Raw genomic sequence first — 27,540 nt, forward strand, 5'->3', positions numbered from 1 at the left:
TTGGCAGGGAGGATGGCAAGACTTTGTCTTATATACTTTGGACATTGTCTTAGTCATCTAGTTTTGCTGTAACAGAAATACCACAAGTATATGGCTTTAACAAAGAGAAATTTATTTTCTCACAGCCTAGTAGGCTACAAGTCTAAATTTAGGGCATCAGCTCCAGGGGAAGACTTTCTCTCTCTGTCAGCTCTGGAGGAAGGTCCTTGTCGTCAATCTTCCATTGGTCTGGGAGCTTCTCAGCACAGGAACCTCTGGTGCAAAGGACACGCTCTGCTCCTGGTGCTGCTTTCTTGGTAGTATGAGGTCCCCCTGTCTCTCTGCTCTTCTCTTTTATATCTCAAAAGAGATTGGCTCAAGACACAGTCCAACCTTGTAGATTGAGTCCTGCCTCACCAACGTAACTCCCACCTATCCCACCTCATTAACATCATAGAGATAGGATTTATAACACATAGGAAAATAACATCAGATGACAAAATGGTGGACAATCACACAGTACTGGGAATCATGGCCTAGCCAAACTGATACACATATTTTTGGGGAACACAATTCAATCCATGACAGACAAGTTATCAGGAGGAACCAGTCCCTGGAGAAGGACACCATGCTTGGTAAAGTAGAGGGTCAGCGAAAAAGAGAAAGACCCTCAACTAGATGGATTGATAGTGGCTGCAACAGTGGGCTCAAACACAGCAATGACTGTGAGGATGGCGCAGGACCGGGCAGTGTTTCATTCTGTTGTACACAGGGCCACTATAAGTCGGAACCAACTTGACGGCACCTAACAACAACATTAATGGATGGACTTTAGGGGAGCCATAAAGACCCTTCTCAAATTAGAGTCAAAACTGCAAATTTCTCTGTGGGGAGACCATCTACAGTCTTCAGCAGGATCTCAGAGGGGCTGTGACCCAGAAAACATCAGCAAGCTTTAGAAGGTGTCTTCATACACTACCCATACTCAGTTGCACCCCGAGGATTAGGCACACAATGCCTGAAGGAGACTTGCGGGCAGAGGCTGTTCCTCTCTCAGGGCACATGCAGGAGAAGGGTGGATGCAAAGGCAGGGTGTCTGTGAGCCTTAGTGCCTGAGCACACCACCTCCAACTGCAGACTAAGAATAGTTAAGATATTAGACAGAGGATGTAATCTTTTTCTTTTCTTTCAGGTTATGGAATAGTTTTTTTTCCTTTTAACCTTATATTGACAAATTTAAAGAAAAGTTGCAAAAACTTCCATTTACCCATTTCCCAGATTACCTAAATGTTACCATTTTGCCACATTTGCTTTATTCTCTCTCCACACACACACAGACATTTTTTCTGAACCAATTTACAGTAAGCTGCACAGACAATGCCCCTTCACCTCTAAATACTTGTGGGCAACATTTCCTAAAAACAAGGGCATTATCTTACATGCCCTCAGTGAATTACCAAAATCAGGAGGTTAACACTGATATAGGGCTATAAAACCTGCAAAAAGCCTTACTCAGATTTCTCCAGTTGTTCTAATAACATCCTTTGTAACTAATCTCTCCTCCACCCTCCCCCTCCCCCTCACACACACACACAAAAAAACAAAAACCTAGATCACACATGGCATTCAGCTGTCATCTCTTTAGCCTCCTTTAATCTAAAAGTGCATGACATGGATTTTCTTGAAAATACAGGCTGATTATTTTGAAGAGTGTCCCTCCATTTGGGTTTGTCTCACATTAGATTTAGGCTTTGCACCCTTGACAGGAATAGCACAGAGGTGATGCTGTGTCCTCCTCAGTACATGATACCAGGAGGCACACAATGTCAATTTGTCCCATGGAGATGTCACCTTTGGTCACTTGGGTAAGATGGTGTCTGCTAGGCTTCTCCAATATAAAATTATTATATAAAACCTGTTGTTTAGTCTATTCTGACTGATGAATCCCTAGTAGTTCATAAGCATCTTGTGGGGAGATACTTTAAGTCCATGTAAATATTCAGTTAGTCCTCCAAATTTCACCCACCAGCTTTAGCATCCATTGATGATTTTTGCCTAATTCCGAATTATGATTTTCTAATTTCATCATTTCTTCTACATTTTTTATGGAAGAGTGTTCCGTTTCCCCCCACTTAATTTATGGACTCATGAGTTCTTATTTTATTTAGTGGGTTATAATCTTTTGCTGTATTTATTTTGATGCTCAAAATGTCCCAGATCTTGGCCAGTGGGAGCCCGTGACTTGTCTGCTGCGTCCTTTTGACATGCTGCTATCATTCTTTAAGCACTCTCTTAACTCTGGCAGAGCAAGGCTTTCTGGCCTTATCTATTTTCCCAGTCCCGGCCCTGAAATCAGCCCTTTCTCCAAGAAGCCCCGATTCCTTTTTGTGGAGAATGGTGTAACTAAGACCTGGTGTTGGCTGTGCTCACTGCTACCGGGGTGTCACTGTTTCTTGGTCCTTTCAACAGCCAGAGCTAGGAAATATCACCCCACACATCTGTATCTATCTGTTTATATATAAAACAAAACAAAACCCATTGCTGTTGATTATGACTCATAGCAACCCTGTAGAGTAGAACTGCCCCATACGGTTTCCTAGGCTGTAAATCTTTATGGAAGCAGACTGCCACATCTTTCTCCTGCAGAGTGACTGGTGGGTTTGAACTGTTGACCTTTTGGTTAGCAGCCAAGTGCTTAACCACTGCACCAAACCAAACCACCCTATACCTATAGGACAGAGTAGAACTACTCCATAGGGTTTCCAAGGAGCAGCTGGTGGATTTGAGCTGCTGACCTGGTTAGCAGACAAGCTCTTAACCACTGCGTCACCAGGGTTCCATAAATATATAAAAAACCATGAGTTCCCACTGATATCTCTAATTTAAATCCAATACCACAGGGTTCATTTTGTCATTTCCTTTTTCATATTTGTAATTCCCTTCCCTGAGAGTAAGAAAATTGGCTCCATTGATCACTATAAATTTACTTATTTGCTCAATCCAACAACACACAAAGTTTCTTTCAGAATTGCTAAGCCATGCCTCTAACCAGAGTTCAATATTTGTTTTGAGGTTTTTTGTCTTTTTTTTAAGCCTTTAGCTTGAGGTCATATAGTCAAGATATAATCCAAACCAAACCCGCTGCCGTTGAGTTGGTTCTGACTCATAGCAACTCTCTTATTTATCTAGAGCTGCTATAACAGAAATACCACAAGTGGATGGCTTTACCAAACATAAATTTATTCTCTCACAGTTTAGGAGGCTAGAAGTCTGAATTCAGGACATCAGCTCCAGTGGAAGGCTTTTCTCTGTTGGCTCTGGGTGAAGGTCCTTGTCATCAATCTTCCCCGGGGTCTAGGCATTTCTCAGCACAGGGGCCCCAAGCCCAATGGATGCACTCCACTCCTGGCTCTTCTTTCTTGGTGGTAGTAGGTCCTTCTCCTCTCTGCTTGTTTCTCTCTTTTATATCTCAAAAGAGACTGATTTGAGACAACCTAATGCTGTAGATTGTATCCTGCCTCATAACTCTCTGTAATCCTGCCTCACTAGCATCATAGAGATTAATATTTACAACACACAGGATAATTACAATAGATCACAAAATGGAGGACAACCACACAATACTGGAAATCACAGCCTAGACAAGTTGACACATATTTTGCAGGGGGGGGCGGACACAATTCAATCTATGACAGTGACCCTGTAGGACAGAGTAGAACTGCTCTGTAGGGTTTCCAAGGCTGTAAATCTTTTATGGAAGCAGACTGCCACATCTTTCTCCCACAGAGCAACAGGGGGATTCGAACCTCCCACCTTTCAGTTAGTAGCTGCGCCACTGCACCACCCAGGCTCCTTAGTCAAAATACAGAGTTTCAAATTTACTTGGTTTAGGGTTTCTCACCCTTCTCTGTGGTTATTTGAAATATGGTTCATGTAATGTCCATTTTATGGTTTTTTCCTCCCATCCTCGTGTATTTTATTTTTTGTGTTTGACATATTAACATGGTTCCAAAAGTCATAACTTTACAAAAGCTATGCTCAGAGAAGTGTCATCCTTCTCCCCCTGTACCCCGCAATGAATCTACATTAGTCTCTGGTTTCTCCTTCCTGTGCTTCATTTTGTACAAATGAATAAGATACACACATTTTCTTATTTTACCTTTATTTTCTACAAAAGGTAGCAATACTACACCCCTTTGCATATTGCCTTTTTCACTTAACAGTTTAACTTGGAAACAACTCCACATCAGTTCATAGAGTTCCTCCTCTTTCTAGTATCATTACTACTACTATTATTATTTACACCTGCATTATACCCCAGTATGTGGAATTACCGTTGCTTATTATACCACTCTTCTATAGATGAGTATTTAGCTGTTTCCTATTTTTTGCCATTACAAACAATGCTGCACTGAATAACTTTGTGCACGTTATTTTTTGTTGGAGGTGTATCATCCGGGCACAATCCTAATACTGGGATTGCTGAGTCAAAAGATATCTTTTTTTAATTAGTGTCAAATGCCCCTCTATAGGGTTGTACCAATTTGCATCCCATCAGCAACAACAGGCAATGTTAACCCATGGCTTCACCAACAGAAGGTGCTGTTCCACTTTCTGTTATCAGCTAACCTGGTAAGAAATGGTATCTGTCCTTTAAATTTGCATTTTTTCTGATTATAAGTGAGGTTGAACATCTTTTCATACGTTTAAGAGCCTTATTTATTTATGAATTATTTGTCTCTTGCCCATTTTTCTATTGGGTTTTTGGTCTTTTTTCCTCTCAGTCCTTAAGAGTTCTTTACATATCTGTGATACATCTTGCAAATTATTTTCTTCCACTTTATCAATTGTCTTTTGACCTCGTTTGTGTTTTGTTTCCCATGGAAAAGCTTTATTTCTTTTTCATTTTTATATAGTCAAATTGATAATCTTTTTTTACTGCATCTGGATTTTAAGTCATAATTGGAAAGTCTTTCCTGATACCCAGGTTAAAGAGGAACTCATCCATGTTTTCCAGCACTTGTATGGTTCCACTATTTACCTGTAGATCCCTAATCTATTTGGACGATGCTGTGAGGTATGGTTCTAATTTTATCTTTTTCCAAATGGCTAACCAGCTGTGCACCGATATAAAAAAATTCACCTTTACTCAGGGATTTGAGATGTCATCGTTATAGTACAGCCTTGATTTCTGGACTCCCTATCCTGTGCCTCAGGTCTGAATGTTCATGCACCAGAACCACCTGCTTTCACAACAGGGGCTTCAGAGCATGTTTTAATGTCTACCAGGGTTAGTCCCTCCCTTGTAGCTGTTTAAAAATGTTTTCCTGGTTATTCTTGTATGCAATATTTTTAAAACACATATTTAAATGAAAGTTTAATGACAAAATTTAACACCCTCAAGGGTCAAAATGAAAAATGCAAGAAACAAGGTTTCTGGAAGCAGAAAGACTTGCCTGGGCCTCATCTATTGAGGTCAGCTTGCTGCTTCTGGCTTTACCTTGATTAACCTTTGGTTACATGCACTGAAAAATGACCTAAGACAGCTGCTTTGAACGTCGCTTTTTCTCATTGTACAATTCCCTATAGCAGTTTACTGCATCATTGATTGCTCTTGAAACTTTCGATTTCCACTCATCGTCAGGGCTGTTACTGGTAAGGATCTGCAAGCCGGCCTCAAAATGTGAGAAGGCCACCGACAAAGCTTCTGTAGTCAACTGACGAAGGGCAGGGGGAGCATCTTCACTCTCTTCCTCTCCTGCTGCCCACTCCTGTTCCAGCTGCATTAGCTCCTCATTTGAGAGATCTTCTTCGTGGGACTGAAGCAACTGGCCCACGTCAGCTTCTACAACCTCTTCAAAGGTCACATTCTTGGCAAGGGTCACAATGTTTTGTTGAAGCCGTGTAATGTTATCTGTTTGGGAAAAACTCTGGAACTGAACACACTCAGGCCAAATCTTCTTCCACACACTGTTCATTGTTGCTGGTTTGAGCTCCTCCCAAGCTACTGCAATGTTGTCCACAGCATCCATAATGTCATAGTTCCTCCAAAACTCCCTGACTGTAGCCTTATCCTCCCCATCGGTTGTTTCCAGAAGGTGCTCAAAAGTCCTTTTCAGGTAGTGAGCTTTAAAGGTGGAGGCCACACCTTGACTCATGGGCTGGACTATGTCGGCTGTACTGTCATGAAGGTATTCTACTCTTACATTATCAGACAGATCGCTCAGATTCACTGGGTGGCATGGCGCACTGTCCAGGATGAGCAGTGCTTTGTTGGTGAGATCATTTTGAGCACAGTATTTTTCAACAGCAGGGCAAAAAAAGTATGTGAACCATTCGTGGAAGATGCCCTTGGTGGCCCAAGCCTTTTTGTTTGAGCGCCAAATCACAGGAAGGTTGGGCTTCGAGTACCCCTTCAGAGCTGAAGGGTTTTCCGAGTGGTACACCAGCAGGGGCTTCAATTTGAAGTCCCCAGCCGCATTGCCACCAAGAAGCAGCATCAAGCGATCTTTGGATGATTTAAACCCTGGCTCGGCTTTCTCCTCCACAGAAATAAACGTTCCTTCAGGCATCCTCTTCCAATAAAGCCCTGTCTCATCTACATTAAAAACTTGCTGGGGGGTGTACTCACCTTCTTTGATGATGCTTTTCAGCACTTCCGGATATGTGTCCACGTTGCTGCTGGGAGGAGTGCTGTTCATCTTGAAGTGGGGTAAACAGTGGCGCTCCTTGAACCTCACAAACCACCCTTTACTTGCACTAAACTTTTCAGTTTGAGAGCTTTCGCCCTGTTCATGCTGTAAGTCATCAAACAAGCTCTTAGCCTTCTCCTGAATGATGGAGACACTCAGAGGTACATTCCGCTGCCTCTGATCTTCGAGCCACATGCTCAATAACCGCTCCATGTTCTCCATCACTGCACTCCGGTGGCGAGTCAGCCGAGAGGCTCTCAAGGGCGTAGCTATTTGTGAACTCGCTTTAATTTTTTCTTTATTATCTCGGATGGTCGCCACTGTGGAGACAGCAAGGCCTAAGGCCTTTGCGATCTGGCTGAGCTTCTCACCTCCTTCGAATCGTCTTAACACTTCTAATTTGATGTCGAGGGTAATTGCCTTTCGTTCCCTTTTGGCACTTCGAATGACAGTTGAATTTAGAGGCCTTTTCCCAGGCATCTTTGCCTCCAAAATGTAATAGAACTACAGCAATCTCAGGGAGCAAGAAGGCCTGTGGCTACCCTGGCAGAATCTGGGAAAGAAAATCTAGGAGGCGTAGGCCGATGTCCCTGCAGACGTGGGAGGGCACCACGGGCCTGCCCAGCCACAGGCAACAGGGAACGCCTCTGGCGTCAAAATTCCTGGACAGCACAGCTGCAGGACCATCAAAACCGGCGTGGATTTCTGTGGCTCCAGAGAACCAAAAAGCAATCTGTGAAGGGGAGTAATGCGGGATAGCATATATTGAGTCTGTTCCTTTGCTCATGAGGTATACCGGAGCAACAGTCCAGGCCGGCAGCGGAACAACTACAGACGCCCATAGCGGTGTCCCACGACTCGGGGGCGGGGCTCACTTTTGTGAGCCGCTTTCCATGGAGGACCCCGGAAGTAGGTAGCCTTGGATATACCCGACTTTAAAAAAGTCTAAAGGAGCCGGGTATCCCTTTAGCGCCTAGTCAGAGTCAGCCGCTGAGTTTTCTGCTCTCAGATGTCTGCATAGGGCAAGGCAGCGCTCGTGTTTAAACCCTTAGACGGTCAGGCGATGAAGTAGACAGCTAAAGAAAGGTCCCCGAGCCTTCACCTATGACCCCAAGCGCATGCGCAAAGGTCTCTGGTGACTATGACCCTTTTGCCGCTGCGCGTGCGCGCGCCCGAGCGGCGCGAAGTCGGGGGTGGGGGATGTCGCACCGGCTGGTGGCGGCGGCCGGCAGTTGGGCAGTGGCCGGGCCGCTGGCAGTGCTTTGGCGATGCGGTGGTGCCCTGGGAGGCGGCAGGACCGTCGGGACAGGCGTGAGGGTCCTCGGCACGGCCTGGCAGGTGAGCAGTGGGCGCTGTTTGCCGGTTCCGGGCGGTGGGGCGTGCACTAGCCGCGCTATACGCGGCGGTGACGCCATCGCCGTGCGCCGGCCGGCTAGGGGATCTGGGGAGCCACATTCCCCGTCTGAGTAGTCACGCCTCATCGGCGCTGGCGGAAACCCGGCAACTGAGGCTGGCTGCCTCCCAGGCCTAAACTTCCCGTGCTCTTCAGTCCTCCGAGCTCCTCCCGCGCCCTCTCAGGTCCCCGGCATACTGCCCACTTCCCTCAGAAACTAAACAGCTGCTCCCGTTTCCTCTAACTAACCAGACGTTGAGCGATTTGCGTTCGAGTCCCGCTTCACCGCCAACCAGCCAGGTCATCTCGGGCAACTCCCTCTGAACTGCGAGCCCCGGTTTCCTCGGGTGCTCAACGGTGATAAAACCTCTGATAGATACCTACCAGGATTGCTTATGAAACATACGATAATGGACGTGAGCGTTTGTGAACTGTTAGGCTTTCTTTATTCCACGGACATCGGTTGATCCTGACTCCACTTCTCTAATAATGTAACATATTGCTCAAGGGCTTATGTGCTGCGGGCTTTACATGGACTATCTCATTTAAGTTCTTCACCGGTTCTGTAGGTAGGTATTGCCAGTAACGCTATTTATGGAAGAGAAGGCAAGACCAAAGCTAGTCTTGCATTTCAGGTCGGTCGAGCTCCAGTGCCTCAGTTTTGTGTTATACCCCTTCCTCTGTATTAGACACTGTGGAACTATTCTATGTTTTAAGGTTACTTTATGTTTTTATTGGTACTTCTCGGTGGGCAGTGATCACATTGAATTTTTTTTTTTTTTTTTAAATGCAGTAGTGCAGAATGGTTAAGTTTTGTTCCCAGGAAAATACCATGGTCTTCAGGCAGTACTAAAATAAGAAGGATCCCATGTGTTTATTTTCTGTCCTGTCTTCAGGAATGAACTTTTTCCTTTTCATCTCTGTTTGTTTTGGGAGACAGTGCAGACAGATGTATGTTAGTTTTAATTTGTTCCCAGCAATATCTGGAAGCAGTGGTCTTTTCCCAGGGGCAGAAGGCTGTCCTTGTTAACATGTGTTGAAAGTCAGCCACGTACTAAGTGTATCTCAGGCTGGTGTGGCGCTAGTGGGTCATGACTCACAGCATTCCAAAGACTGCACTGTCTTTACTTATGAAGGGAGGAAGTTAGGTGATCTTTGAGTTCCACCCCAGGCTCAGTCATTCATCCTTTTCTCATTAATTAGACAAATTTATGTTGGGAGTCTAGTAGCCAGGAGATGTGAACAGGACAGGAAACGGCGCTTTATGGTTTGCTGGCTGAGGGGGCAGTAGCAATCTGTGTTATAATTAAAAACTGTTAAGTACCCCAGCAGCCAGCCATCCTCCAGGGACACTTATGTTTTGGAGGCTTCCATGTTGTCAGTTTTCATTGAGTGAACTGCCTGCACTGTCTGTGACCTTGTGGAGTTTACATGCTGTGTAAGGGGGAGGGGGCAAGCAAGCATGTGGCGTGTGAGGTGATTCTACAGCTGTGAAGGAACAGGAAGCAGAGCAACAGAACTGGAAAGTGAAGAGCAGGGCTTCATTACATTTTTCAAGTTGTGCCACATTATTGATATTCTTTTCTAAAATATTCAACCATTAACATAAACTCAATGCCCTCCAAACAAAAACACCCTTTTCCCCTGCCTCCCACCCCTGGTGACCATTAATAATCTTTGGTTTCTGTATATTTGCCTATTTCATGTAAATGAGATACAGTAGTTGTCCTTTTGTGACTGACTTGTTCAGCTCAGCATAATGTTTTCAAAGTTCATCCATATTGTGGCATACGTCAGGACTTCATTCTCTTTGTGTCTCAGTAGTACTCCATTGTATGCATATACCACATTTTGTTTATCCATTCATCTGTTAATGGACATTTTGGTTGTTTCCTCATTTTGGCTGTTGTGAAAAGTGCTACAGTGAATACTGGTGTACAGGTTTCTGTTTGTGTTCTTCCTTTCACTTTTGGGTATATACCTAGGGTTAGGATTGCTGGCTCATAATGGTAGTTCTATGTTCATCTTTTTGAGGAACCACCACACTATTTTCCACACTGGTTGTGTACCATGTTACATTCCCACTATCAGTGGATGAGGGTTCCAGTTTCTCCACAACCTCACCAACACATGTTGTTTTCCACTTTTTGTTTTTATCATTGGCATTCTAATGGGACTTAGGTGATAGTGTGATTTTGATTTGCGTCCCCCTAATGGTTAATGAGAGGAGCCCTGGTGGCGCAGTGGTTAAAGTGCTCAGCTGCTAACCGTAAAGGTTGGTGGTTTGAACCCACCAGCTACTCTATGGGAGAAAGATGCGGCAGTCTGCTTCTGTAAAGATTTACAGCCTTGGAAACCTTACAGGGCAGTTCTACTCTGTCCTGTAGAGTTGCTATGAGTCAGAATTGACTTGACGGCAGTGGGTTAATAGTTAATGAAACGAGCCCTGGTGGCACAGTGGTTAAGTGCTAGGCTGTTAACCGAAAGGTTGGTGGTTCAAACCCACCCAGAAGCTCTGTGGGAGAAAAGACCTGGCAATCTGCTCCCATAAAGATTACAGCCTAGGAAACTCTACGGGGCAGTTCTACTCTGTCGTATATGGTCGCTGTGAGTCAAAATTGACTGAGCGACACCTAACAACAACAACAGTGGTTAATGATGTTGAACATCTTTTCATGTGCTTTTTGGCCATTTGAATAGATGTCTGGGCTTTTAAATTTACAAGTAGAGCTACTTCTGACCTGATGTTTGGGGCCAGGGTGTTTCTTTCCTAGTGGGTAGGTGTGTCCCCTAACCATGTTAGCAAAGTACTAAGTCCAGAATTAAAACAAAGGCAGTGGATGCTTAATCAGTGAGATTCTTTTATCAAAGAGCTTTGGCAGCCTGAAGAGTGATACTTTGTACCTCTAGAGTTTAAAGTCATCTGATATTGGTATGGAGCCACCAGCACCACTCCTTCTTTGGAGTGGTCCTGGAGAATCCCTGGAAGGTTCCACATTAGGACCCCATCAAGCATCTGCCAGTGGTTTTATGCCAGGCACTCCTTCACTCCAAACTTCTGCTTTCCTACCCCTGCAGTGGGGTGATGTCACTCACTTTCTCAGGATGGGCCGTAGGGCACTAACCAGTACCCAGCAACCACCGCCCTCTCTTCTCCTTTGTCTGGATTTCCTGTGGACCCTACCTGGGGTTCTAGCCCCTTGCTGCAACATCCCCATCACGCATCCATGATTTCATCCTCATATCTGCATTGGCGCCTGTGTTCCACAGGTGCTGGGGACGGGCTGCACTGGGGCCTGGTTCCACGGGTGCTGGGGATGGGCTGCAGCAGGTTGATGTTGTCCATGGTGTGCATGTGGTGACCTTGTAACCATGGCTGCTGTCATTGCCCTCTCAGTGTCCCTATGTGTGTCTCCTAATTTTAATATCATTTTCATACCTTACCTTATTTTTTTAGCCCACAGTGGCCTTTGATAGGGACGTTTGAATAATTTAGTTTATTAGCAAGATATAGGTTGGAGAAGGCTTCTGCTGTGGTTAGTCCAAAGAACCCACGTCACCACTGACAGCACATCTTATGACCTGTAGGTTCAGTCTTATAGTAAGGTATCTGGCAACGGTCCAAATTCTTTGGTTTTTGTCGGGATTTCATTGAGTGTAGTCAGTGCTGCTCCAAATACATGGATTATGGAGTGTGCTTAGATTTTGTTTTATTTCAGTATGATGGTTTTTATTGCAGTAGTAGTTGTAACAGGCTTTGACCTGTAATAACAGAACATCTGAATTGCCCACAGTCCTGTCCTTAGCTGATGTTAAGTGACCTATCGTTTGGCAGCTATGGTAAGAACTGTCGTGGACCAAAGAAAACACAGGTCTGGGAAAGTGTTTGCCTTTCTCAGTCTGATGGGAGCATTCCTTTCTTGGCTAATCAAAGGTGAATCATAATATCCTTTAGTTTTTTAACTTTATGTGGTTTCAGCCCTAGAATCGTATTTGTTTTTAGGCTGTAATATTTTCAGTGAACAAAAGTGCCTTAGGTAAGAAATGGATAGATTTTTTGCTGTTTATGGGCTGTAACTATAAGAACTTCTTATATGCTTCTGCAGGGAATTTAGTTGCTGTTTATCCTGTTTGGATCATATTTTCAGTGGGATATTAAGCAGATAGAGAAAGGCTGCAAGTGCATACCTCAGTCTGCATCCTGCCCCCCAGAGCCTGTGTCTCCAGGTGAGAAAACACCTCATTAAGGTGCTAACTCTCCTTGCTGTTTCAGGGCCTCCAAGGGACCTGCTGTCAGCAGATGGCTTTGCGGGTGAGACTGGAATCATTTCCCCAGTGGCTGTGGTCCCAGCCACCCAAAGGTACCTGCCCCTTCCCCTCAGTGAGCAGCAAGAGGCTGCAGGAGTAGCGAGGCTCCCTCCTGAGTGCCCTATATGAGGTGCCTGCTTCTGGAGTCCTTGTTGGGCCACACACAGGCCTCCCTGTTCGGGGCACTGCAGCAGCTCTCCACGTCTCACAGCTCTGATATCTCAGTGAAGTTGCTGCATGTTGCTTCTCAAAAGCATGGGAACACCTTTTGTCTCTGAGGGCACTGTGCTCATGTTTGGAGGCAGAATAGTGATGTTGTGCAGGCTCGTCAGCTCGGAGCGCATAGTCCATCTGGACTCCTGCAGAGCAGTCATGGGTAGATGAAGCCCCTGTGTGTGGGAGACTGGCCCTGCCCAGCCCTGCTGCCATCCAGCGTTGGGCAGGAAGATGGGAGTAGAGCTGGCATCTCTCTTACCCTCTGTACGCTGTGGTTGTTCAGAGTGTGGTCTTTGCCTTTAAGTACTGGAACCTCACTGTTTTGTCCCTAAGGGGTTGAGAAATACTTTAAGAGGAGCGGAAGAAGCACAGACTCAGAAAAGCCAACAGCTCCAAAAAAAGGTAAAGAGGACAGCTTGGCACATCAGACTGTGGAGTCTGCACTCGAGTGTTCTTAAAGCATTCACTGGGTTTAGGGTTGATCCCTGTGGGAGGTGGTGGCAGGTGGCTGGTCTGTATGTGACTTTTCCTTCCCCCTTCAGTTGCTCCTAGGGGTGCGTTTGTAGTTCAGGAATGAGGCTGTGGGTAGGTCCCTGGCCTGAAGAGTGGTCATTGCCTTGTGGCCCTCTGCCTGTTCTGATTTCCCTCATCCAGGGCCCTGGGTTTTCTCTTAAGTTGTGGGTTAGTTTCCCAGGTCAGACAAGGCTAGTGTCTGGCTCACTACCCATGGTAGCAATAATTGGCTTTTGTTTCATGTTTTCCCCCTTATTGTCATTTTGGAGATTTTTATCAGAAGCATTGTTGCTGTTTGGTTATCTTGGGAGAAGAGTGTTTTTAGTTTTTTGTTTTTTTTTTTTAACCTCCTTTTCCCTTGGATGTGCCCAGGTTTTTAAGATTGTTTAAGTATCTGACCCTTGAGATTACACTTAGAGGTGCTGAGGCAGACAGGCATGACCTGAATCACAGACCCCAATTCTCACGTTCCATCTGGCAGAAGTTGGGTTGCTGGCGGAGCTTATGGAGGTTGAGCCAGCATTCTCACCTGCAGGTTGAAAGTGTAGACAAGCAGAGGCTGTTTCGGGAAAGTGGGCTCCACCTGAGTGGTGGCACACTCCGGCCCCCTTTGAAAAGTAGGACTTCTCCAGAAATCCCAGCTGATCAGCAGCCTCACAGTTTTCTTTCTTTTTCCGCCAATTATTGTCACGGCATGATGACCGTTAGCCAAAAAAGATTGCTATTAAAGCTTAGTCTGAAGGCAGCTAGGTGAAATTTGAGGAATTTTAGACACATCTGAAGCTATTTCTCAACAATATCTATTGTTTTCTCTGAAAGGCAAGTTAAGTGGAAAGAGCATTCAGGAGTGGGAAGCATAGCTTAAAGATGTGGTAGAAGAGTCCAGTGTGCCCTTTGTTTAAAAACCCAGCCTGCCTGCATCACTCCTGGGGTGTGGGTACCAACTCACTGGTGATTTCGTAGAGATTTAAAAATTATGTTGTTTTTCATCCTTTTCTAGAGATGTCAGGGGTTTATATTGGCCAATTACAATCTCCATTGTGCTGTCCTTTGCCTCAATCAAGGGATGGTGCTGTAGGACTTCCTTCTACGCTTCTGGACAAGACACGGTCACCTTCAACTCTGACCCTTGCCTTCTCCCCAGTCTGTTGCTCCTCTCTTCCTGTTCCCTGTTTATTTCCAGAAGGCACCATCATTGTTAGAATTTTATGTTGGAAAGTGTTTTACTGTTCCACAATCCTCTCTTTGGAGGTTATATGTGATTATTTTCTGAAATCAAACTGTTTTCTCTTAGAAACTGGTGAACCTAAGGGTGCTGGGTCTGGGGGAGATGGTGGCAAGAGAGGAGGCCGACAAGACGACGCTGACTGGTGGAGGCGGATGCAGAAGGTAGGTCTGTCTATGCCTTGGGAGAACCCACAGTGTGCTTCTTCCCCAAGAGATGTGGTTGCTGCAGGGTGAGGCTTGTGTGAGGTCTCTGCTTCTTTTGGAGGGAGCTGATGAGCTAGTTCAAAGGCTCGAAGAAATGAATTTAATTTATTAAAAAATGTTGACATTTACATTTGTATTTTAAAAGGCCCAGATCAGAGAGGACCCCGGTGTAGAGAGCAGTGGCTTTGAAGCCGAGGTCTTAGGGGACTTCTGCCAGCAAGCTCAGCTGTGGTGTGTTTTCCATGTTGTGCCAACAGTCTTTCCTTCAGCATGCACAGGCTGTGCCGTGCATCAGGGGCAGCTTCTGTGAAAAAACCGAAAAAGGAAATGGTCATTTTCATTGCACTTTGGGCCCAAGGACCCCTCATCCGTGGTGTGATGTGTTTTCTTTCCTCCACAGGGTGAGCTACCCTGGGATGACAAGGACTTCCGTAGCCTGGCTGTTTTGGGGGCTGGCCTTGCCATGGGATTTTTCTACTTCTGTTCTCGAGATCCTGGAAAAGAAATCAGCTGGAAGCACTTTGTACAGTATTACTTGGCCCGAGGTCTGGTGAGAAGAATTTACCATCTGTACCCATGGGAAGAGAGTGTTATCAGGGCATGCTCCCACATGGCTGCTGCACCGCAGTCTCTGGGGTTAGACAAGACGCAGTTTTGCTTTCCCAGTAGCTTCCCCAGTGGGCAGCGAGACACCCAGTTTCTTGCTGGGTAGAGGTGCCCTTCACACCATCTTGGCCTGAGTTCATCTGTGTGTTACCTTTGGCTTCTAAAACTGTTCTGTTTGTCCACTTGTTTTCAAAGTTCAGTCTTGTATCTGACTAAACTTTTCTCTCCCTTTGTGCGCCCCTGCCTGCCAGCCACCCGAATGGTGTGGGGCTCCTCTTGCGGGGCTCTGCAGAGGAGTGTGTGGTGCGGCTCGGGCTTTTGTGTCCTTCAGGGGCTGGGGGGATTGCTGCTCACACCCCACAGCTCCTTGGTGGCCTCACAAAGATGTGCTGGCTAAGGATGCCCTGTTAGGATCTGAGCGTCTTTTGTGTTCGGCAGTGTCTCTAGGAAAGTCATTCTTCTCCCTCCAGGCTCTGTGGCTGAGGCCTCGTTGTCTCCTGATGATAAATCCAAAACTTGGAAAATAAGTACAAGCATGAAAAAAGAAATAAAAACACCCCTAACCGCACCATCCTGTGCCAAACCAGTGTTGGCATTTAGTGCCCCCAGCTTTGAATGCACGGATGCACACTGTTTATTATCTGCTCTTTCACGTGGCAGTGGCTGCGTCAGAGAAAGCACGAGGCCCCTGGGCTGTGCTTCCTGATGGTGAGACATTGCAAGGGAGCTGTCAGGACTCCTCACGTTCCTGTCTTGCTAGCCTACAAACTGCCTGTGCCTTGCTAATTGGGATCGTGTGCGTGTTACAGAAAAGAAGTTGAGCCATTCACTTGCTTTAAATGCTCATTACACACACGTCAGGGCTGATTGCGAGTGCCAGGAGTTTGTGTTACGTGAAACCCACGTTGTTGTGATCTGGGTGTGGTGGTGATGTTCATGCTAGTCACGTAATCCGACATCTTGCTTTTAGTTTAAATGGAACAACTAGTGTTACTCTCGTTACACTTAATGAAATGGCACAAACCCCTTGGCTACCTTTCTTCACATTGCGCTCAGTGGGATGTGGTGTACTGAGCACCAGCTTGGGTGTGATGTGGCCGTCATGGGCATTTTGTTCTTGTACCGTTTTCTCGTGACGACTGCCACTTGTAGGCGACGTTCCCATCAGCTCTGCATCCAGGACTCTGTTGTCAGTGTAAGACTTTCTATTCACATTCCTTTGGATTCTAAAGCCGGTGTGGAATCTTGATGCTTAGACCTGCCGTGTTTTAATTCTTGTTCTTAAATCGGTTCCTGTTTATTAAAGTGGAAGCAGAGTCGTGGCCTAGTCTAAGAGTGTTCAAGTTAGCGGAGAACAAAGGCGAGGTCAGACACTGCCACGCACAGGCTGTAGATAGTCGGCATTAGTGCCTGTGTCTTGCTATGGGAAGTCTGCGGCCCAGGCCCAGAGGCTGCTGTTGAATGTCCTACTTGTCGCCATAGCTATTCTGTGTGCTCTTTCTAGGTGGACCGTCTGGAAGTTGTGAACAAACAATATGTGCGTGTTATTCCTGCCCCTGGGATGTCGGCAGAGGTGAGCTTTCCGGGGGACATTTTTTTCTTTTGATGTAAAATGTAGTTTTCTATTATTTTTAGTAAAACGCTCCCTTAGTTTTACACTGACAGTCCTTGTTAATGTCTCCGATGTGGATGGATAACAAAGTCTTGCCGGTAGTCACTTGTAAGATTATAATCATGGTTCAGGATAAAAAGAAAGAAGGGAGGAAGAAGTCAGAGGCAAACCCCAGCAGTTGTTGCAGCGTTTCGTACTTTGATCCCAGAACATGGTGCCCTCAGCTCTGGGGGCTGGAGCGGGAGGTAGCATAGGGGCTCATCAGTGCTGTGCAGGCCAGGCTGGGCCAAGGCTCTGCTGTACAGGTCAGGCCAGGCTGAGGCTCTGCTGGAGGTGGAGCTTGCAGGTGAGGTAGGGGGCTATTGGCACTTCTTACCGGCCTGATTTGCTGTGGTATCTCTTTTTTGCAGAAGTTTGTGTGGTTCAACATTGGCAGCGTTGACACATTTGAGCGAAACCTAGAGACTGCACAGTGGGAGCTGGGGATTGAGCCTGCCAACCAAGCGGTGGTGATCTACACCACGGAGAGTGATGGGTGAGTTGTGCCTGGTGGGTTCAGGATGCACCATGTTGAATGTGCTGCTTTTAAGCATTTTCCAGCCATTTGCTAGTGTTTATAGCGTCTGCCATGAAAAAATAAATGTCATAGTTCTGTTTTTGTTGAGAAAATTGAAGCAGTAAAGTATTTAGCTAGGCGATCTTAGAACAGTACTGGCTGAGAAAATCAGACAAATAGTATTAGGTATCAATATCATTGTAATTAAAATTTCCAGAGTCTTAGGAAGCCTTCCAGAGTCTGGCTGTGGGACAGACGTCCTGCAGCACCTTGAAAATGCAGAGGCCTCCTGCCTCCAAAGTTCTCATCCAGTTGGGGATGGGAGCACCTGCAGCTTCATCGAGCTCCTGTGATTTGTCCTGGCACTGGATGTTGTGTTACACCATCCCGTTAGGTCACGTTCCCCAGCTTTCGGCCGTCTCATGTGCTCGCTGAATTTTCATTGCATAGCATGTCTCAGGTGACTTACGGGGAGTCACATTAACTCCTGTGTGTCCCAGGGCTCCATAGGCTGAGGTCAGGCTGACTGCACCATGCACTGCTCCTGTGTTGGCATCTCAGGGACATCACGGCCCTGTATTCTCACCACATCCCCCCACAGGCTGAACGTGGGAAGGGCACAAGCTCAGAACCAACTCCAGCTGGGAGTGGGTGTGGGGTTGCGGTTGCAGTGGTTTGGGGGTCACTTCTCTCCCTGTGGACAGTCTAGCATGGGGCTGGGGTGGCACCGTGGCTGGGTGTGAACATGCAGGGTTCTGGTGGGGCCACACCGTCTGCAGTGCCATCTGGCGGCCGTTTACTGCTGACTTGGGTTTTGTCTTCACTGGCGAGTTGCGGGAATACTGGGTTTATATAGCCTAATTTTGGGGGATCCAGGATTTGTTCTGGGGGGGGGGGTAAAAGTAACATTGACAGCTGGAGGAGCAAGAGGTTTCAGCCCCTTTGGAGGGCCTGGGCAGCCCTCTGAATGCTCCCTCTTTGCTGATGTTTCTATTCTGTTTATTTAAAAAAAAAGATAGGAGATAAATAAAACAGCAAAAAACTCAGTACCAAGTAGAGAGAAGAGTAAGGCACTCTGTTGTGGAAATGCTTGGCTATGGAGGCCACAGTCTCTCCTGTGGGCTGATGGCTAGCAGGGAGGTCAGGCTGCCCACCGAGGCAGCCAGGGGTTAAATCGGGGAAAACAGGTGAGGGTCTTCTCACTGGGAGAATCCAGATTCTGTGTATGGCCTTTGAAACATTTCTAAAAAGAAACCTGCCTTTTGTGTAGCAAAATAAAATCCTAGAGCAGCTTACCCTTAAATGGCCCAAAGGTGACTTTTTTTGGCCTGCTGTCCCTGAGTAGAAGTGACGTTGGTTTTTTTTGAGTTCTAGCTCTTTCTTGCGAAGCCTGGTGCCCACCCTGCTCCTGGTTGGGATCCTCCTGTATGCCATGCGGAGGGGTCCGATGGGGGCCGGACGTGGCGGGCGAGGAGGGGGCCTCTTCAGCGTGGGAGAGACGACAGCCAAGATCTTGAAGAATAATGTGGACGTGAAGTTTGCCGACGTGGCCGGCTGTGCAGAGGCCAAGTTGGAAATTATGGAGTTTGTGAATTTTCTGAAGAACCCCAAGCAGTATCAAGACTTAGGAGCCAAAATTCCCAAGGTACTGATTCCAGAAAGTGCCACATTGCCTCTGAGTGCCTAGTCCAAACACTGAGTACTGTGGTGCAGCACTGACTAGTGTTTGACAGCTTGGTTTATTTACATGATTTTGTATTTTATTAATCACAGTAGAAAATGCGCATGGCATGTGCAGAGTAGAACAGTAAACGTCTCTTATCTGATATACTTGAGACCATAGTGCATTAATTTAAAAGTCTGTTGAACTGTAGAATCATAAGGAATAACACGTGCCCACCTGAAACTTCTTTACTTTTAAGACACCCATGTGCACTCCTTTATTTAGAAGCCAGTCCTTTCATTTGAGTTTGAATTTGGCTGGGAATCCTGGTGCAGATAGTGCTTGGACACCAGCCAGCGTGGCCATGTCTTCCCTGGACCTCCACAGGCTGGGGCACTGGGCACCTTTTTTTGAACAACAGAAATCCCGCACCTCTGTAGACCTGAGTGACCGAGCCTGGGGTGACGGTTCTGTCTACATGTTGCTGAGTGTTGAAGGCTGGGAAGCCAGTGAGGGTGACAAGGGTCTGAGACTGATTGCCTTTAATCAGCAGAGAGCACAGCTGTCACCCACCCTCTTAGCTCTTAGGGTGGAGGAGCTATGTACATGTGGTTTTCAGAATTCCTCTCAGGTACTTGTATTTTAATGGGGAATGTGGGTGATGAACGGGGTTGTGCCGTGTTCCTGTGAGACCCACCGTGACCGTGAGCATTTCCTTGTGGTACGTGGGTCATCTACCTGGGAATACCATCAGCATGTACTTGTTTGCCCTTCTGCCTTCTGGAGCATTCTTTGCTAGCAGGGTGGCTCCTGAGCCAAGACCTCCGTGTGCATGTGCCTTTGTGTCATAGCCCGTGGTGTGAAGAACGTCCACATGGTGGGCTGGAAGGTGTCAGGGAAGAAGGGGTGCTGTGTGGACTCTCTTCAGGGGCCATGGGGTCTGGTACCTTTACCCTTCTCTGTGTGAGTGCTGTCTTGTGTTTGTTCTTAAAAACTTAAAAAGCTTTGCAGTATTCCTTAAGAGGGTTAGATACTGATCAGAAATAGAGAAATACAAGCCTGCTTCTTTTGGAAATCTTTTTACTTTTCAGGCGTAATGATAATCCGCACAGTGAGAGCTGAGGTGTGTTACAGGGACGTAGAGTGATTTTAAACCTTAAGAAGGCTGAAGCAGGGGGAGGCGGGTCATAGGCGAGTGAGGGTGGGAGTGACGGTGAGGCGTTTCCATCCGCTGAGCCACAGGGGCAAGGCCCAGTAAGCACCATGCCATGGGTTTAGAGAGGGGCTCTGTGCCTCCTGGTGGGGATGTAAGCCAGTATCAACTGCTTTGAAGAGTCTGACGGTGATTAAAATCAGCATTCATGTACTTTGGTCCAGCAGTGCTGCCCTGGGAGTTTTCCTTCAGAAATCACATGCTCTGCCAAATGGGGAACTAGGGAGTGCTTTTGTTTCCAGTGTTATATTTGTAGGGTCTGAACTTCTTATGATGAACATACATTAATTTTATAAGCAGAGAAGGTTAAAGAAAAGCCTCAGCTATGTCAGTAAAGTGTAGAAGTGAGCTGTTTAAGAGAACAAATTCTTAGCAAACTTAAATGGAGACAGACACTCCCCTGCTTCATGCTCGTGAGGACCCAGCGGCATCTCGTTCCAGGGAGCTATGCTCACAGGCCCCCCTGGCACCGGGAAGACCCTCCTGGCCAAAGCGACTGCAGGGGAGGCCAGCGTGCCCTTCATCACTGTGAACGGGTCCGAATTCCTGGAGATGTTTGTCGGCGTCGGCCCAGCAAGGGTAGGTGGACAGAGGCTGGCTGCCGACAGTCACAGTGCGTGGCTCCTTGACTGTAGCCAGAGGGACCCTGTGTGGGAGCCTTACGCGGAGTGCAGGGTGTGCCGTGAATGGTTAAGGAGGTGAGTCAGCAGGCAGGGCTGGTGGGCCCCGTCTTGTTCTAAAATGGCCTGTTAAATCAGAATGGTGGTGATTCCAGGTCAGACTTCAGAGTCCAGGACTGGGACTGAAGGGTACACTGTCATCCCATCTGCACACAGGGGTGAGATGGGCTCTTTCTGTGGGTCCCTTTTGTAGGTTCGTGACATGTTTGCGATGGCCCGAAAAAATGCTCCTTGCATCTTGTTCATTGATGAGATTGACGCAATTGGAAGGAAGCGTGGCCGTGGGCACTTGGGGGGCCAGAGTGAGCAGGAGAACACCCTGAACCAGATGCTAGTGGAGATGGACGGTAAGCAGGTTTGGCTGTAGGCTTGGCCTGGAAGCTACCTGGGGGAGAGTTTCAGGCAGTTCTGGAACATTCTGGAACATGACAGAGAAGGCGTCTCAGTGTGATTGTACTTAGCCAGATGCAGCGCTTCACAGTGGAGGGCTCTCCCTGGCCCTGGGGGCATGTGGTGTTGAATACAGCAGGAACTAGTGTCGGTCAGGATAGATGTGTCGGCACCCCTTCAGTGTCATCCGGGGGTCCTTGGTTAGCTGTTAGTGCAGTGGTAGCATGCTATGAGTGCTCAGTCACAGTGGGGTGGACGGTACAGGGTGGTGCCACGCCAGAGTCAGCTCTAGGTGGGCACGTCCACTCCTTCAGCAGGCAAGGCAGCTGCCTCATCTACCCCAACCTGTGTCTTCTCCACCCAGAGATTGGGCAAATGGTACCCACCTCAGGGCACTGGGTGTAGGGAGAGCAGAAGGAGACCTGGAGCCAGTGCAGCGGCCAACTGAGGGTGGGTTGGCCCTAGAAAGACGGGTATAGGTGCACAGGACTGGTATACAGCACAGGTGTGTGGGAGGCGCCGTGAGATAAGTGTATAGGACAGGTGTACAGGAGGGACAGAGGGACGGATGTGTAGGACAGGTGCACGGGAAGAGCAGCAGGACAAGTTTGCAGAGCAGGTGCACAGGAGAGGCAGTGTGACAGGTGTGCAGGACAGGTACGCAGGAGGGGCTGTGGAACAGGTGTGTGGGACAGATGTGTGGGGGAGCAGCAAGACAGGTGTGCAGGAGGGGCAGTCGGACAGGTACACAGGACACATCCACGGTGGGGTGCTGCTCTCAGGCTGAGGAAAGGAGAGGTGATTAGGAACATGGCACTGCCCCGTACAGACGTGACAGCTGGCCCGGGGCCTCCTCAGGCTTCACCTGCTTCTCTGTGTCCAGGGTTCAACTCTACCACCAACGTCGTGGTGCTTGCGGGCACCAACCGCCCGGACATCCTTGACCCAGCCCTGATGCGGCCGGGCCGCTTTGACCGGCAGATATACATTGGTAACTACAGCCTGGTCTTTGGACTTTAGTTTTTGTCTTACTGTTGTTCCCTTTGGGTTGAAAGCGTGGTTGGGCCGTTAGCTGTGTAGTTGGAAGGGATTTCGAGAAACCTCCTGAGTGATAAATGTAACATTCTGGAAGGTGGAGAGGCTTGGGTCCCTTAGTTACTGCCCAAGGGGCCACTTTGAGAGTAACATGTGACTGGGTTTTGGGATGCCAGCCCTTGTATATGTGAATGGGAATCATGTAACGGGTTTCTTTTCCAGATTTTTTTTTTTTTTGGTACAGTGTTGTGAAAACTTTAAAGATAATTTTGAAGAGAAAGATTGATCCCTTAGCCTCTACCCTGGCAGTCGGCTGTCTCCATCACCCTGACCTTTTGCATCCTGCATCCATTCGTTAGAAAACGTTAATCCCATGTTGACCCTCCCTTGCTGCCCAGGACAGTTCACGTGTTTCTTGTGGTCAGGGTATGCGGCCTTGGGAATGCAAATTTAATCCTGCCCAAAGGTCACACCTTTAGGCAGGTGTTTCAATGCGTTCCAGAGCCAAACGTGCCTGAGTGCTGGGTTATTTCTGCCTGTGCTGCCTTGCTCTGGCCAGGTAGTGCCCACAGCACCAGGCTCTGCTCACAGCGACTGTGCCATGCTGCGGGAGGCCCTGTCGGAGGCCCAGGGTGCGGTGAACTGGCACGTCCTCCACTGTCCATGACGCTGACGCAGCCCACTGTGCTCATGCCTTCTTTTTCAGGACCCCCAGACATCAAAGGCAGGTCCTCCATCTTCAAGGTCCACCTGCGTCCACTGAAACTGGATGAAAGCCTCAGTAAGGACGCTCTGGCGAGGAAGCTGGCCGCCCTCACCCCAGGGTTCACAGGTGAGTGTGGGCAGACTCCACGTGGCAGGGGCCATGTTTCTTGTGCGCTGGCTGGCTGACTGGTGGGCAGTGCGGTCTTGGCACGTGTCATCCTTGTCTTTATAACTTTGATTCTGTCAGGAAATGTAAAAGTCTTCAGGTGATTTTTGTTTGCTCCAGAGCTAACCTGTACCCGTTTGAATTTCTAACTTAATGCTGTTTAGACTTATAAGTCTTTACTGCACAGAGCAAGGTAACACTGAATGAACATTCTTTTTGTTCTGTTTTTTGTCTTTGTTTGAGCTCCCAACTATCTTTCCTTTGCTTTTCTCTCTTCTTTTAAACTAAAACTTTTAAACTAAACCCCAACATTTAGCTTCCTTTCCAGGGTGATCTGAATCCTAGGGGTACCTAATGCCACTGAACTGTGTACTTTAGAAGCAAGGGGTTTGTGGTATATAAGTTATTCCTCAGTGAAGTTGTTTAAAAGAAAGCTCAGCTAAAAGAGGAGACTGAGGGGCAGTTCCCATCTCCTGCTCTGCTGAGGTCCCAGCCTGGTCTCTACTGGGGGCTTTTCTGTGGTGAAGAGACCCAGAGATCCAGGCTGACCGTTGACTGTTCTCTCCTGGGTCAGGTGCTGACATCTCCAACGTTTGCAACGAGGCAGCCCTGATTGCCGCCCGCCACCTGAGCCCCTCTGTGCGGGAGAAGCACTTTGAGCAGGCCATCGAGAGGGTCCTTGGAGGTGAATGCCAGGGAGGAGCGGCCACCTGGGCCTGGGGGATGAGGGGCCAAGCCTCTCTGCCCCTACACAGGATCCTTGCCTAGTTTCCAAACCACAGTCTGGGACTTGATGTGCCGCAGTGTTCGTCTCTGGGAGCTGCAGTGAGAAACTCAAAGAGATGGACTTTCTAGGGCGTTGGAGGGTTTATATTAGAGCCAGGTTGGAGGCCTGGCTGCTGGAGGGATGGTTCTCCCCTGAAGAGGCCTTGTAGAGGAGGAGGGTGTGGGGTATGGGCAGCTTCCTGGGCAGTGCTGCTGCTAACAGCGTGAATGCTGGGGCCTTCACTTGGGGTGTGGCCTTGGTCGCTTTCTTCAGCTCTCGCAGCCCTGTCAGCCTCAGGGCCAGCCAGGCCTGCAGCGAGGGCCTGCACAGGGTCCATCTGGGGGCTGTGGTCAGCCGTGGTGAGGGTCTCCCGGGGCCACACCAGGACACCACACGCTGCGACGCTGTTCTGGGGGCGGAGGTTAGAGTGTGTGAGTGCAGCCAGGCTGGGGTGGCCAACACTAGGGTGGTCTTTAAAAAGCTTTTATTGGAGCATAAACATATAGAAAAGTGTACAAAATGTCTATGAGCACCCCACAGCAGACACTCAGCAGGCTTCTGCTGTCTTGGTGGCTCCGAGCTGAGGGGCTTGGGGCCCCACGGTGCTGTGACCTGCCTGTGGGCCAGGTTGTCAGGAAGACACTGTCCTTGCCTTCTCCCATCTTTGCTCCTCCATTTTCCTCGCTCCCTCCCCCTCATTCCCCTTCTTGTCCTTATCCTTCTTCTCCCTCCCATCCTTGTCCACCCCTACCCCGCTCACTCCACCCCCACCCGCCGTGGTTCCTGGTGTCATCCTCTGAAGTTGCAGTAACCCATCAGGTACCTTCTGAGGTCCACATAACCTATTCCCGTTTGGCTAAAATCGGGGCCCTTGAATCCACTGCCTTGTGGGATGTCCGTGGGATGTCCATGGGATGTGGGGGCAAGTGTGGCAGGCTGGGGGCCTCCTCTGTCCTGAAACCCCAGCCTCTTCTGCCCCACCTCTGGATCACATGGGACCTGTTTCCAGGCTTGGAGAAGAAGACTCAGGTCCTTCAGCCCAGCGAGAAGACAACTGTGGCCTACCATGAGGCTGGGCATGCTGTGGTGGGCTGGTTCTTGGAACACACAGACCCGCTGCTCAAGGTTGGTCCCCTCCCAAAAGCATGTACAGCCACCCACCCTACATCCCTCAGCTTCCTTGGGGCCCCCCACACCTCTCAGCCTTCCTGGGGTCCCCCCATGTCCCTCCCGCTTCCCTGCTCCTCCCACCCTCGGCCTCCCTGGCCCCACCATTCCTCAGTCTCCCCAGACCCCCCACACCCTCTGTGTCCCTGGTTTCCCCCACATTCTTGGCCTCAACCTGCACTCCTTGACCTTCCTGGGCCCGCCTCACATCCCTAGTGCCCCACTCCTCAACTCCCTGGGTGCCCTTCTCCCTCGTGCCCCCTTGCCTCCCTGGGCAGGTGGAGGTGGTCTCGTGTTGACCTGAGGGACCCAGTGGACCCAGTGCAGGGGTTTTCCCTCCTGCTTGCCCGTCCTGTGACATCAATGAGAAGGGAGGAGTCGGGCAGGGGTGAGGTGGTCTGGGGCGCCCCAGGGTCTACAGGAGGGTCCCCAGGAGGGAGCGATGGCTGCCATGGGGTGTCGGGTGCTGTGTCTTGCAGGTGTCGATCATCCCCCGGGGAAAGGGGCTTGGCTATGCCCAGTACCTGCCCCGGGAGCAGTACCTGTACACACGGGAGCAGCTCTTTGACCGCATGTGCATGATGCTGGGGGGCAGGGTTGCTGAGCAGCTGTTCTTTGGCCGGATCACCACAGGTGCCCAGGATGACCTGAGGAAAGTCACGCAGAGTGCCTATGCACAGGTGCGGATGGGCATCATCAGGTGTGGGCAGGTATCATCAGGTGTGGGTGGGCATCATCACAGGTACGGGCAGGCATCACAAGTGTGGGCATCATCACAGGCATGGACGTCGTCACAGGTGCGGGCAGGCATCACAGGTGAGGGCAGGCATGCAGATGTCATAGATGTGGGCATTGTCACGGGTGAGGTCAGGCTTCACAGGTACAGGCATCATCACAGGTGAGGGCAGATGTCACAGGTGAGGGCAGGCATCATAAGTGAGAGCAGGCATCACAGGAGTGGGCAGGCGTCACAGGTGCGGGCAGGCATCACAGCTGTGGGCATCGTCTCGTGGGTGTCATCACAGGTGAGGGCAGGCGTCACAGGTGAGGGCAGGTGTCACAGGTGCAGGCAGGCATCACAGGTGCAGGCATCGTCACAGGTGTGGACAGGCGTCACAGGTGCAGGCGTCACAGGTGAGGGCAGGCATCACAAATGTGGGCATCATCTCAGGTGTGGGATGTGGATGTCCTCTCAGGTGGAGGTGTCACAGGTGTGGGTGGGCAACACAGGTGTGTGGTCCAGGCCACAGGTCACCCGGCTCTCTGGTGCTTCCAGATTGTCCAGTTTGGGATGAGTGAGAAGCTGGGCCAGGTGTCCTTTGACCTCCCACGGCAGGGTGAGGCATTGGTGGAGAAACCATACAGCGAGGCCACAGCCCAGCTCATTGACGAGGAGGTGCGGTGCCTCATCAGCGCCGCTTACGCACGGACCCTGGAGCTGCTGACGTGCTCCCGGGAGCAAGTGGAAAAGGCAAGTGGGCTGGCGCCAACACCAGCTTGTGGGTCAGTTCACAGCACAGGTCGCAGGTCATAGATAGGTCATGGGTTGGGTCACGGTCAGGTTGTGGGACAGATTATGGGTCAGGTCATAGGTCACAGGCAGTGGGTCAGGTCAGCCCACCACATCCACCCTTGTGGACTTCTTGGGTTAGGGCTGGGTCCGTGGGCAGTTGGGAGAGCCTAGGAAGCAGCCTGACGCATGTGGTTCCAGGTGGGGCAGCGGCTCCTGGAGAAGGAGGTCCTAGAGAAGGCCGACATGATCGAGCTGCTGGGTCCCCGGCCCTTTGCAGAGAAGTCCACCTACGAGGAGTTTGTGGAAGGCACTGGCAGCCTGGAGGAGGACACGTCCCTCCCCGAGGGGCTAAAAGGCTGGAACCAGGAGCGGACAGAGGAGCAGGTGGAGGGCCAGGTGCAGGAGAGCCCCGCATAACCCCTGTGTCTCTGTCGCACCCCCAAATGGCCTGTGCAAGGCCATAGCCACTGAAACAAATTAAACTTGTGATAATTGCATATAGCATGTCTGATGAGGCACTCAGCCTGCGGGGATCCCCATTCCCAAAAGGTGCTCTCCATGGGGACCAGAGCCCAGTATAAGGGGGGCTCCGAGTTCCTGATCTGTCCTAAGGGGAGTGCGGCTGGGGGAGGGCGTGGTAGGGACCAAGGGTCTTGGCCTGTGGATGGACATATCCATGTGGCCTACCTTGGGCAGGCTTAGCTTCCTGGAGACCCTAGTCATCCACATGAATGATGTTGAGTGGGATAGGACTTCACACTTAGGAACACCTCATGGAGAAGCATGCATAGGGAAATTGTGGAATTGCCCTGTGGAGAGCAGTCTTTAGACCAGCAGAAACCTTCAGGGTTTGGTGAGGTGGTGTAATTGAGAAAAGGGAAGGGAAACTAGCCATGAAGGAAAGTGGCAGATTTTAAACTAGCCATTTGCTCAGAG

At 49.0% G+C, this 27,540-nt stretch overlaps 2 protein-coding genes across 7 annotated transcripts; one reads left to right on the forward strand and one right to left on the reverse strand.

Moving 5' to 3' along the window:
* Window positions 1–3,828: 3,828 nt before the first annotated feature.
* On the reverse strand, window positions 3,829–7,497 carry LOC101351415 (Putative CENPB DNA-binding domain-containing protein 1). Its single transcript, XM_004377818.2, has one exon. The coding sequence runs from the start codon at window positions 7,149–7,151 to the stop codon at window positions 5,517–5,519; it is 1,635 nt and encodes a 544-aa protein (XP_004377875.1). The 5' UTR covers window positions 7,152–7,497; the 3' UTR covers window positions 3,829–5,516.
* A 353-nt stretch (window positions 7,498–7,850) lies between these two features.
* LOC101351680 (AFG3-like protein 1) lies at window positions 7,851–27,107 on the forward strand. 6 transcript variants are annotated; one of them, XM_023732590.1, is made up of 17 exons: window positions 7,851–8,009; window positions 12,338–12,425; window positions 12,922–12,990; window positions 14,396–14,490; window positions 14,933–15,082; window positions 16,643–16,711; window positions 17,161–17,285; window positions 18,675–18,951; window positions 20,624–20,761; window positions 21,056–21,209; window positions 22,136–22,243; window positions 22,994–23,119; window positions 23,733–23,843; window positions 24,934–25,049; window positions 25,571–25,771; window positions 26,368–26,562; window positions 26,803–27,107. In XM_023732590.1, exons 1-17 carry the CDS (start codon window positions 7,872–7,874, stop codon window positions 27,019–27,021), a joined length of 2,379 nt encoding a protein of 792 aa, XP_023588358.1. In that variant the 5' UTR covers window positions 7,851–7,871; the 3' UTR covers window positions 27,022–27,107. The 6 variants fall into 6 exon arrangements, with proteins under 6 accessions (XP_023588358.1, XP_023588359.1, XP_023588360.1 ...); XM_023732591.1 differs by having other exon boundaries at window positions 26,428–26,562; XM_012555943.1 differs by having other exon boundaries at window positions 7,872–8,009; window positions 18,681–18,951; window positions 26,803–27,021.
* Window positions 27,108–27,540: the final 433 nt, after the last annotated feature.

This window comes from Trichechus manatus, unplaced genomic scaffold, assembly GCF_000243295.1.
Source record: "Trichechus manatus latirostris isolate Lorelei unplaced genomic scaffold, TriManLat1.0 scaffold00053, whole genome shotgun sequence".
In the NCBI taxonomy this organism is placed as follows: domain Eukaryota; kingdom Metazoa; phylum Chordata; class Mammalia; order Sirenia; family Trichechidae; genus Trichechus; species Trichechus manatus.

What these genes read in the sequence shown, in the direction of transcription:
- LOC101351415 (XM_004377818.2), bottom strand. Translation starts at nt 7,151, where the DNA reads ATGCCTGGGAAAAGGCCTCTAAATTCAACTGTCATTCGAAGTGCCAAA.
- LOC101351680 (XM_023732590.1), top strand. Translation starts at nt 7,872, where the DNA reads ATGTCGCACCGGCTGGTGGCGGCGGCCGGCAGTTGGGCAGTGGCCGGG. An exon ending in CCTCACCCCAGGGTTCACAG is followed by an intron (nt 23,120 to 23,732) that starts GTGAGTGTGGGC and finishes CTCCTGGGTCAG; the next exon opens with GTGCTGACATCTCCAACGTT. An exon ending in CGCAGAGTGCCTATGCACAG is followed by an intron (nt 25,772 to 26,367) that starts GTGCGGATGGGC and finishes TGGTGCTTCCAG; the next exon opens with ATTGTCCAGTTTGGGATGAG.